This window comes from Tachypleus tridentatus, chromosome 7 (assembly GCF_004210375.1).
Source record: "Tachypleus tridentatus isolate NWPU-2018 chromosome 7, ASM421037v1, whole genome shotgun sequence".
Lineage (NCBI taxonomy): Eukaryota > Metazoa > Arthropoda > Merostomata > Xiphosura > Limulidae > Tachypleus > Tachypleus tridentatus.
In genome coordinates this window covers 126,560,798-126,573,964 of record NC_134831.1, presented here as the reverse complement: position 1 = coordinate 126,573,964, position 13,167 = coordinate 126,560,798, and the positions used below count along the sequence as shown (strand labels likewise).

The 13,167-nt window shown below is 32.1% G+C and overlaps 1 protein-coding gene across 3 annotated transcripts in view; it reads left to right on the top strand.

The window, feature by feature from the left end:
• LOC143256548 (CD151 antigen-like) overlaps positions 1–13,167 on the top strand; it is a 148,257-nt gene that overhangs the window by 119,412 nt on the left and 15,678 nt on the right. For all 3 annotated transcript variants that reach the window (XM_076513906.1, XM_076513908.1, XM_076513907.1), the window contains exons 2-5: positions 788–891; positions 4,443–4,652; positions 5,491–5,565; positions 8,294–8,392. In XM_076513906.1, the coding sequence (XP_076370021.1) occupies positions 826–891; positions 4,443–4,652; positions 5,491–5,565; positions 8,294–8,392 (450 nt within the window). In that variant the 5' untranslated portion in view covers positions 788–825. The remainder of the gene's footprint in view (positions 1–787; positions 892–4,442; positions 4,653–5,490; positions 5,566–8,293; positions 8,393–13,167) is intronic.

Genomic DNA, 13,167 nt, shown 5'->3' with positions numbered 1-13,167 from the left:
AAGGATATTAAGAGTTGGATGTTGAAAACTGCTAACACAAAGCACCCCCCACCAACACTACTTGGTCGTCACCTCTTCCTACAAAGTCACACTAACCACCGCACAGTATATACCATGTTTTAGTATATACAAGTGGAATTCGTTAAGCTTATACAAACCTTTCGTGAGGTAATAATGAACATTGTACTAATACGCATGCAAAAATATAGAAGAGCCAACAACGTTTCGACCTTCTATGTAAAATATTTTCTCAACCCAAACGAGCCGTTTTTGCATATATATTTCTCTGCAAGTGGGTTTTCCCGACATCACTGATTATTGTACTAATACGTTATATTACAAGTAAATTGTTTTAAAAATTATGACTTTACTGTTATTTATCGTATCATTCACACAAACATGTTTTTTTTGTAAATTCATAAACTGAACCGGGCACCTTAGCTTCCATAAAAATAGACCTCTCTCCCAGTGGCACCGGCACCTTAGCTTCTATAAAAATAGACCTCTCTCCCAGTGGCACCGGGCACCTTAGCTTCTATAAAAATAGACCTCTCTCCCAGTGGCACAGCAGTTTATCTACGTACTTACAACGCTAAAAACTGGGGTTCGATGCCCATGGCGATAGAACACATGTAGCCCAGAACATGAAAACAAAATATATATAAAATAAATCCTATTTATAACTATCTCAAAATATATGCAATGTACCACCGTGAGTAAAAAAAATGTTTGTACATACTTTAAGTAGCTATAGTATGTTTCATAAAAATTTATGTTTTCAAAACAGGTTCCGACTTGAACCAGTTTACCAAACTTGTTTTCAAGATGGCATTTGGCTGTGGTGCAAAATGTGCCAAAGTTGTTCTTATGGCGTTTAACTCGATATTTTGGGTAAGACTATTATTTATTCTTCTTGGAAAAAATTCGAGTTCTTATGAATTGAAATTATGCAGTGTGTTATGTTACGAAATTTTGAAATTGTAATTGAGTTTTTTGGTGTTTTCTGTGTGTGTGTGTGTGTGTGTGTGTTTGTTTTCGTTTAGGGGTGATGGTAAGTAATACTTTAAAATAATCTCTTGTTTTCAGTTTGGTTCGTTTTCATGGTCTTAGAAATTGTAATTCTTAGATATTTTTTATAACTCGAACTTATCGACTATACTACATTGCGTCACAATGAGTCTTGTAAGACAAAAGAATTTAAACGAAACCAGTAAGTAGGTTCACCAGGTTTTAATCAAATGTATGTCAATAACATTACATTAATAAACCTTCAATACAGTTTATAATATTCCAGGTTTTTTCGCTCATTAAATTCTGTTAAATAAATTAATTAATCCTTCATTAAAATGGAAATCAGAAGATAAATTATTATCTCCTATGAGATTCACGAATAGACTCTATTCTATTGAGACATTTTTTCTCTAAAAGTGATTACAAAAAGAATATAGCCTTTTGTTTTCAAGTTCGATAACTAACTTCTAGACGAAACAGTTAATGCATTTTTTGTGTTCATTTCAGAAACATTGTCATATAAATTTAACAGCTGTCAGAACTGATGTGGCCTTACTCATACATTTACACTTTGTCTTTCTCAAGAAGAGATCAAATCTCTTTAGTTACGTTTTTTTGTGTATATAAAACTAAAAAATACACCATGCCATCTTACACCACAAGCTGTATAAAACTCCTTCTTTGTTAGCTGAGCTGATGATTGTTGGCATTACTTGAAACTGTCATTAATTAAGTAAAAACAACTGATTTTTTTCATTCTTACGAACTATAAAGATAATAGTTTATGAGTTTTAGAAAGTTACAGAAGATATTCGGTTTTATATACAACGCTGGGATTAGTAAATAAATCTATTCGAGTACGAAACATCTTTAATGTAATATATTGATCTCAATGTTTCAGGTTTTATTTGTTGAAGAGAATCTCTAATAAATTAATATTATTTGTCTGCATACAAATGCTGCATACGAAACTATAACATTCTTGTGGTACTTGTAAATGACCTAGTTGTATACACGCTTCTGAAGAGAATGTTTTATATCAGTATATTATATTAAAAGTATAATACTAAAGATTCCAATTTGAACTGACTAAAGCATAATTCTAGTGTATCAAAACTAAACAAATGCCAGTAAATAAAACAGAAATCTAGTTTAGTTCATTATATGCGTTCTTCCTCCTGTTGAGTTGGTTATGTAGTTAAAGTTACAAGTAATTTTAAATTATTTTTATAAATATGATAATTATGCGTATGAAAAATCGTAGTCAACCGTTTTCTAACCCTAACATCTTCATAGTTTAAACTGTTTTTACTCATTCTTATCCATTAGAAACAACTCAACTTAGGGAGTTACTACAAGTATTTTTTATCTTTTTCACTGATAATAAAAAACAATAGCTAAATATATTTGACCAATACAAACCTACCGATCGATGGAAATACTAACAGTAGCTAGATGTATTTCACCAATACAAACCTACCGATCTATGGAAATACTAACAGTAGCGAGATATATTTGACCAATACAAACCTACCGATCGATGGAAATACTAACAGTAGCTAGATGTACTTGACCAATACAAACCTACCGATCTATGGAAATACTAACAGTAGCTAGATGTATTTGACCAATACAAACCTACCGATCTATGGAAATACTAACAGTAGCTAGATGTACTTGACCAATACAAACCTACCGATCTATGGAAATACTAACAGTAGCTAGATGTATTTGACCAATACAAACCTACCGATCGATGGAAATACTAACAGTAGCTAGATGTATTTGACCAATACAAACCTACCGATCGATGGAAATACTAACAGTAGCTAGATGTACTTGACCAATACAAACCTACCGATCTATGGAAATACTAACAGTAGCTAGATGTATTTGACCAATACAAACCTACCGATCTATGGAAATACTAACAGTAGCTAGATGTATTTGACCAATACAAACCTACCGATCTATGGAAATACTAACAGTAGCTAGATGTACTTGACCAATACAAACCTACCGATCTATGGAAATACTAACAGTAGCTAGATGTATTTGACCAATACAAACCTACCGATCTATGGAAATACTAACAGTAGCTAGATGTACTTGACCAATACAAACCTACCGATCTATGGAAATACTAACAGTAGCTAGATGTATTTGACCAATACAAACCTACCGATCTATGGAAATACTAACAGTAGCTAGATGTACTTGACCAATACAAACCTACCGATCTATGGAAATACTAACAGTAGCTAGATGTATTTGACCAATACAAACCTACCGATCGATGGAAATACTAACAGTAGCTAGATGTATTTGACCAATACAAACCTACCGATCGATGGAAATACTAACAGTAGCTAGATGTACTTGACCAATACAAACCTACCGATCTATGGAAATACTAACAGTAGCTAGATGTATTTGACCAATACAAACCTACCGATCTATGGAAATACTAACAGTAGCTAGATGTATTTGACCAATACAAACCTACCGATCTATGGAAATACTAACAGTAGCTAGATGTACTTGACCAATACAAACCTACCGATCTATGGAAATACTAACAGTAGCTAGATGTATTTGACCAATACAAACCTACCGATCTATGGAAATACTAACAGTAGCTAGATGTATTTGACCAATACAAACCTACCGATCTATGGAAATACTAACAGTAGCTAGATGTATTTGACCAATACAAACCTACCGATCGATGGAAATACTAACAATAGCGAGATATATTTGACCAACACAAACCTTTTTTTGAAAATAGAAACTTAATACTTACTGAAATCATTAAATGTGGTTAAATTAACCAGAGCGATATTAGGAGATAAACCGGCTTTTAAGCAAACATTCAGAACGGTATTCGAAACAATGACGTCAGAAGTTCCAGAGAGAAGCCATCGTCACATACGATCTCGTTAATGTGATAATACAACCATTGCTTAATTTGGTTTGTAAACTCAACGGTTTAGTTAAAACAAGCCTAAAGGCAACCTTACAGTTTTATTTTATAATTCTGTCTCTATGGATAGTCTCAAAACGATTTACAATACTTCCTGAATATTCTTGGTATGTTTTTAATTTCAAACATTTTACTTTAAAGGATTTATCTTTTTGTTTTGGTAGTTGATATCCTCTCAGATTCCTCAGAACATAAACTTATTGTCTTCGTTTAATGTCGTTTTTACACTAATTCTACACTTAATATTTTAGGATCACACTTATTTAATTTTAGTCTAAAACATCATTTGTCTGTTATAGTTGGTAAATGGTTCACATTTACTGTCGTAGGTAATTTATGTATTTATATATAAAAACATTATATAAATATGAACGTCAACTTATTTGTGGTACAGATAAAAAAAATCCCTTGTGTTTCTTTAGGTACTAATCTTTCTGTTTCCTAACAGCTCTCTGGGGCTGCCATGCTAGGTACTGGTGTATACTTTCTTGTCGATACGGACAAAGTTACTTTGTATCGCCTGTTCTACACTGATGGAGATTATGCCCTAATCCAATACCTGGCATATGCTTTGATTGGAGTTGGTGGACTAGTATTCGTTGTTGGTTTCTTTGGATGCTATGGAGCCATAAGAGAAAACAAGTGCATGTTACTCACGGTAAGGATACATCATTTATCTCCCTATTTAAATTATGTTATTTTGTCATTTAACAGCAAATTCAGGGACCAATGAAAGGTCACATACGCTAAAAACGTAAAAACTGGAAATAAACAAACACCATTAGTTTTTCATTAGTAGGTTAACAGTAAGAAATACATTATTCAAAGCTCAGAGGTTCTAAGGACACCAGTTCGTTTTCTCTTTCTTTTATACAAAAAAAAAACTGTTTTATTTTCATATTTCCTGAGGAATATTTGGCATTTTCTTCCATTTAACATTCTGATTAACATTTTTCGGGCTGTTTGTTTATCATGAAAACAATCGTGTGAGGCTTTATTTTGAAAACGCTTAACGCATAACATTTTGGAGACAAGAGATCTGAAAGCCGATAGTTTTTACCAATGGTCTGTGTCCTCAAAATAATGTGAACCTAAATCCGATGTGGTCTTCTCTTTCATCTCTTCTTATATGTTGCTATTTGGTAAATCCTTGTAAATGTCTAAGTTGTGATTCGTTGTCCTATTAGATTCACTTGAACATGCAGTCATAGAATATAAGTCCTCATGACCAGCACCATAATATCACTTCTCTTGGCTAGTCTTAATCAAGCATAAAGTTACACAACTGGCTATCTGTGCTCTGCATTGTATCAGTAGTGTTTATTTTTAAATCAAAACTTATCCAACAAATAATCAAAATTAACAAACTGTATTTTATCGAGAAGAATCGAACACATATAGCTTGTGTCCAATATGGTGTATTGGTCTCAGTATGTATATATACATGTATTTATATTATTAATGTAGCTAATTTAGTTGTATTTTCTTTTCTATAGTATTTCGTGTTCCTCTTCCTCATTCTTGGGTGCGAGACTGCCGTGGGGATCCTGGCAGTTATATTTAAAAACAAGGTGAGAAACTTGTTCTAAGAAGAAAAAAGGGCTTTATATAAATGAAGTTTATAAAATCAAGCTTTTCTGCTTGCATTCAATATTATTTATATATCTAAGAAGTGTGAAAACATATTAATTATGTTCACTTTGTTTTTAATTTTGGCGATTGTATTGTTGCTTGGCTACAGGGAGATTAGACGTTACATCATGATTTCGCAACTTCCATCCATAATTTTCTCCAAAGTTTCAGAAGTATTTGAGCAAAAATGTAACACTAGAGTTAGACTGAAATATACTATTTTTTTACCCTGATTTGTCCGAATTTAAGTTTAAGGTGATCGTACTTTTAAAGACTAGAAATCAATTTTAATGTAAAAAATATTAAAGAAGGCAGTACTACAAAACATCTTCAGCAAAATTTAGACAAAAATAAACTCTTTACTCGTCATTACTATATATATATATATTGTCAGAGGAGGTAACGACGGAAATATAAAAACAAAACAGAAAACATGTTTAAAGAAAAATAAAGATATATATAGTTAATGTAAGTGACTTATAGCTTTACGATCAATTCTGAAAATGGAAGAAGTATTGCTCAATTTATTTTACGTTTTTCAACCATTTTTTTTCATTATAATGTATTAAAATATCTGATTTTTTGTGTGCAACATGAGTTTTACGTTCACTGAAGGAATGTCAAATCTCGTGAAAATATATAAAATAAATTCTGAATTATAGTAATCGTTAACTATCTAACACCGGCTCGGTCCAAACGACCAAGCTCGTGTACGTGGGTTAAAGTGAACATCCACTTGCGCTTTTGTTGTTGTCTTAGCACATATTGTGAACTGAAGTATATCACTAACGGTCGTAAATAATGAGCTGCAGTCCCCTCAGGTTTGCCTCTTTATGAATATTCGGGCAAGTTTCGTCACAAATCACTTTACTGATCAATTAGTTCAATTCTTTTTTTATTCGCTTTCAAAAATCGTTTTTCGGGCAAACAGAACTCCACCACCCCGCGTAGAAAAATCCTCGATACGCCTAAGGTAGTAATAAATAAAATATTTGAGAAACGTATAATTGTTTTTGTTCTCCTCGATTCTAAGGAAACAGTGACTTTTTTGTCAAGTGGACTGAACTTTGCACTTTTATTTTCCAAATAATCTAACAGTATCAGCCCAAAAATAAAAACCATCGAGATATTACGTTAATTCACAAATAGTCTCATAAATGCTCATACGATATCGTACATTTCATTAACATCAAACAAGACATGTGATGACTACTCCTCTTCGATAAATCTGTTGTAAAGCATAATAATGACAGATCATAACCGTGAAGACTTAAAAATATTTTTCTTTAAATCATAAATTGTACTATAGAGACAACATTAAGCGTGAAAGCGTCTTAAGATCCATTACCACCTGTTGATCAGCTTTTAATATGAAATAACGAGGTTCATTTGGATTATTTTTTCTGTAAATACTAAACATTTTAGTTATTATATACAACAACGAGATTTCTCGTCCAGAATACCAGAATATTTTTTATTTGTTTTCTCAACGCTGATCCGATTAACGTGTTTTTCTGTTTATATTATCTTTTTTATTTCGTTTTTATCCAGAAAGGAAGCTACAACACGTAATTTGTGAAGAATTTAGATGATAACGTAATATTCATTTCTATACTTTTCAGAAGCTCTTTCAGACGTTTTACGTCTTTCGTGAAATATATTTTCAGATATTTTCTGTTTACAACGTTACTGTAAGCAATAATTATTTTCAAATGGCTAAATTAAATATTCAAAAAAATATACTTTCGAGTAGGTAACTAGCCTATACGTAGCCGTTGTCTGCTTTTAAAACAGAAATCTCACGTGTATCAAGAGCAATAAGTATAAGCCAATTAGAAACTGTTTCTCGTAGATTTGTACTGGTAAGCTGTTTTAAAACAGCAAATCTACGCAATTATAGTAATTGCTAGCTTGATGCTAGAACAAAAACCCTAACTTGACTGTTCGTAAGTCATTCAACATTGGAAATCAAATTTTATTATACATTTTTATCGTCATTGTTATTGCTTATTAACAAAGAATTATGATATGTATTGTATATATATATATATATACGAATATTTTTTACTTGTACGACTTCTACATGGACATAATTGGATAGAAATGAATTTTTGAAAAATACCCAAAACTCATTTACTTTTTAATGTCTAGTAATTCTTTTTCCTGAGAATACAAAAAATAAAGTGAACTATATGAAAGCACTCAAGTTTGAGTCTTTTCTAGTTTATTGTATCTTTTGTGTGTAATCCTACGTGATACACTTTTGGCAAACGATATAAGAATGTACATGACGATTCTTTATAAACAAAACATATATGTAGATATTTATTTGTGTGTGTGTTGTGTCATGTTTCTAGCAGTGTCACATTTGAATAAAAATACGCTCTGACTACAAATATGGCAAATAAAAACGATCACAGAGAAATGGCACACATTATGTACATGTCATGGAAACAAAATTGGGTTTAAAACTTAAAGACTGAGTTTCATATAAAGTTCTTTGATATCAAACAATAATTCTTTATAGTCAGAGCTTTTGATACTGGGACAAGTGTTTAATTGTATTAAAATGTGTCAAAAACCTTCACTCTTTTGTTACTGTTTTTGGTAATGTTGGTTCGTTAAAGCCAGAATTTTCGAAGGTTAAGCCTATTTTTAAATAACTAGGTAATCAGAGGCTTGGAAGACAATGTGACATCGAAGCTGAAGAATAAGTATGGATTGGATGACACCATAACTGAATCCATTGATTTGGCTCAAACAAGGGTAGGTGTCGGCCGTTTACAATAAATATAACTATATACCAATAGTTCTTTGCCTTTTCTTAACCCACGAGACTCATATTGCGTCAAATTTGCGTCACGGAACTGTTCACGACATTCACGACAAAACAAATTAGTGCAACACCAGAAGTTGTTGTACTGAGTCTCACTTACTAATATCAAACAATGCAGTAACTTGTTGATATGATACATTTCCATTATGTTCATACTTGATATTTCAAAACTTGATAAATGACTTCAAACAGCCCTTCTCAGATTTCAGCGATCCGAGAATTCCTTTGAATTAGAATATTTTTCCGCTTCCCCCAAACTTAATGATGTTCCTCGTGTTGGAAATATATTTTGTTTGTTTTGAATTTCGCGCAAAGCTACTCGAGGGCTATCTGCGCTAGCCGTTCCAAATTTAGCAGTGTAAGACTAGAGGGAAGGCAGGTAGTCATCACCACCCACCGCCACCTCTTGGGCTACCGTCACATTATAACGCCCCCACGGTTGAAAGGGCGAGAATGTTTAGTGCGACCGGGATTCTAACCCGCAACCCTCGGATTATGAGTCGAACGCCTTAACACACTTGGCCATGCCGGGCCTGAAAATATATATATATATATATTCCATGTAGTTGAAAAGCTGTATTCCAAAATTAAATGCTATTATTAACACAAATTTATATTCACAAACATTTTTTTCTGTAAATAATATTTTTTAAAATATTTTTATGAAATTTCGAACATGACTCGCCGACCCTATTTTGAAAAATGTTTATTCAGAACATAATTGGAGTCTCCTAACTGTAAACGGACGGTTACAGCTGTATGTTAGGCTATTGTAATCAATATAGCAGTCTGAATCCAATACACCTAAAGTATTTTTTTAATTTTTATCTAATGCTCAATGGAAATTTAAACAACTATATTTAGGTTGCAAATTATCCTATTAAGTAACTAGGATGCCAGGAAATGATGAAATACTTTGAATACTACATCACAGCCATGAATGAATGTTTCAGTATTTATTGTGGGACGTCGTTATTTGTAATATTTGCTGATATTTTCTGTTGACGTAAATGATGTAAACATTGTATTTTATTTTGTTTGAATATCCTCTGTAGACCATCCAAATTTCAGAATATGTCGTTCCTCGTCTATAGCCATAAATAAGACCGAAACTAAAGTCAGCAAAAATATAATAATATTATCCAAGTAAATAAAACAACTGATGATTTAGAATAAGGATTCATAAAAGCATTTTAGTTAAGCTCGTAAAACAAAACCAAATTATTATCTAACAGTTTTTGTAGTTATAAATACTATACACTTGAAGCCTAAAGTTATGCACTATGTCCTCCCCTTGGTAAACCAGTAGTCCATTAGTGGACGGTCGAAACTATGTACGAATGCGTTATTCAAAAAGAAATAGGATTATAATTCCTTAGCCCAACTATATCAATAAAACGTACACCAGTAATAGTGTGGAGCTGACATAATTTCTTCAGCTTTATCTTGTGTAATGTCATGAATCCACCTGTGTACAGTTTCATGTTAGAGTTTCCAACCAAGCTGTCCCTGACAAAACAAAATAATCTTAAAAATGGTAATTATAGGATAGAAGGTTGGAACTATAAGGTTGATACACGAACAATAATTCCGGGCCTGGTAACTGAAGTGGCAATCGACTTTCGTGTAGCAGCGTACAAATATCTAGTATGTGACATATCAGTTGGTCGGTAGTAGTTACCCCAAATAAAGTATAAGGTAGCGAAATTCCAGCTTCTAACACCTTTTTGTACATGATAATTGTTTCTAGGTCAGGTTTCGATCGCCTTCTAATCAGATATATCTCACGAACGAGCAAAGACAATACATTTTCTTTTTTACAAGAGAAGTCTCACATTTAGACATAGACAGATATAAACATTTGCATGGACACCCCAAAATTAATATACACAAAATAACTTCACGTCTCTGAGAAATAAAGGAAAACTTGAACAAGTTTATTTTGCACACACATAATATGTGAGAAATAAAATATTAGATTTTTATTGGTTCACCATAGGTTTATTTTCTGAGAAAATACATACTCCCTAATAAATTCTGAGTAGATCTAAAGTAGAATTTTTAATCACTGCAGTTTTCAGAGTATGTTACGAAATTTTCTGAGTTAAAAAGCTTCTATAGTTACTTTTGACAGAAAATGTCCGTTTATTACAGATTATTTAATTTTTTTTTCACTTAGTGTTTAGTTGTTAATAGTTATTTGCCTAAGACACTGCAAGCCAAAAAGACACATACTCCGAATTTTGTGGTTATTGTTTGTGACAATTTTGTTTTCAAAAATAGAAAAAGAGGTTTCCATAAAGATAGGGTGATTCCAGGCGTGCTTTTTCCGCATCGCTTTCTGGAAAGATAACATATCTTTGAAAGGGAAAACAAAAATGATAAAATAACATCGGTGATCAATAACGAATACGTTCTTATACCTACTGCTTCTCCTAGAAAAATGTTGGTTTGTTTTTACATTTCCTTTCCAGTTTTATGTGAATTCACGTCAAAACCACCTTCTGTGTTGTTGAAAAATTGTTTCTAGCTTTAAACTCAGGTTTTCTGTTTGAGAAAGGTTTTGGATTCATTTCTTATTATGAGACGTACATGAGATTAATTTGACAGCACTTCTATCAGTTATGTAATAATCTGTACAAAAAAAAAAACGAAAATCATGTCAAGCTTTCATGTGTGTGTTTTTCTCTATTCTCATTCATTTTCCTCATTCAGGATTTTTTGTTGTGTCCATATATTCTACTTCTAGCTAGCTACCAGTTATCTAAAATTCACAATAAATACATGATGTGTCCATATATTCTACTTCTAGCTAGCTACCAGTTATCTAACATTCACAATAAATACATGATGTGTCCATATATTCTACTTCTAGCTAGCTACCAGTTATCTAACATTCACAATAAATACATGATGTGTCCATATATTCTACTTCTAGCTAGCTACCAGTTATCTAACATTCACAATAAATACATGATGTGTCCATATATTCTACTTCTAGCTAGCTACCAGTTATCTAACATTCACAATAAATACATGATGTGTCCATATATTCTACTTCTAGCTAGCTACCAGTTATCTAACATTCACAATAAATACATGATGTGTCCATATATTCTACTTCTAGCTAGCTACCAGTTATCTAACATTCACAATAAATACATGATGTGTCCATATATTTTACTTCTAGCTAGCTACCAGTTATCTAACATTCACAATAAATACATGATGTGTCCATATATTCTACTTCTAGCTAGCTACCAGTTATCTAACATTCACAATAAATACATGATGTGTCCATATATTTTACTTCTAGCTAGCTACCAGTTATCTAAAATTCACAATAAATACATGATGTGTCCATATATTCTACTTCTAGCTAGCTACCAGTTATCTAACATTCACAATAAATACATGATGTGTCCATATATTTTACTTCTAGCTAGCTACCAGTTATCTAACATTCACAATAAATACATGATGTGTCCATATATTTTACTTCTAGCTAGCTACCAGTTATCTAACATTCACAATAAATACATGATATGTCCATATATTCTACTTCTAGCTAGCTACCAGTTATCTAACATTCACAATAATTACATGATGTGTCCATATATTCTACTTCTAGCTAGCTACCAGTTATCTAAAATTCACAATAAATACATGATGTGTCCATATATTCTACTTCTAGCTAGCTACCAGTTATCTAAAATTCACAATAAATACATGATGTGTCCATATATTCTACTTCTAGCTAGCTACCAGTTATCTAAAATTCACAATAAATACATGATGTGTCCATATATTCTACTTCTAGTTAGCTACCAGTTATCTAAAATTCACAATAAATACATGATGTGTCCATATATTCTACTTCTAGCTAGCTACCAGTTATCTAACATTCACAATAAATACATGATATGTCCATATATTCTACTTCTAGCTAGCTACCAGTTATCTAACATTCACAATAATTACATGATGTGTCCATATATTCTACTTCTAGCTAGCTACCAGTTATCTAACATTCACAATAAATACATGATGTGTCCATATATTTTACTTCTAGCTAGCTACCAGTTATCTAACATTCACAATAAATACATGATGTGTCCATATATTCTACTTCTAGCTAGCTACCAGTTATCTAACATTCACAATAAATACATGATGTGTCCATATATTTTACTTCTAGCTAGCTACCAGTTATCTAAAATTCACAATAAATACATGATGTGTCCATATATTCTACTTCTAGCTAGCTACCAGTTATCTAACATTCACAATAAATACATGATGTGTCCATATATTTTACTTCTAGCTAGCTACCAGTTATCTAACATTCACAATAAATACATGATGTGTCCATATATTTTACTTCTAGCTAGCTACCAGTTATCTAACATTCACAATAAATACATGATATGTCCATATATTCTACTTCTAGCTAGCTACCAGTTATCTAACATTCACAATAAATACATGATGTGTCCATATATTCTACTTCTAGCTAGCTACCAGTTATCTAACATTCACAATAAATACATGATGTGTCCATATATTCTACTTCTAGCTAGCTACCAGTTATCTAACATTCACAATAAATACATCATGTGTCCATATATTCTACTTCTAGCTACCTACCAGTTATCTAACATTCACAATAAATACATGATGTGTCCATATATTCTACTTCTAGCTA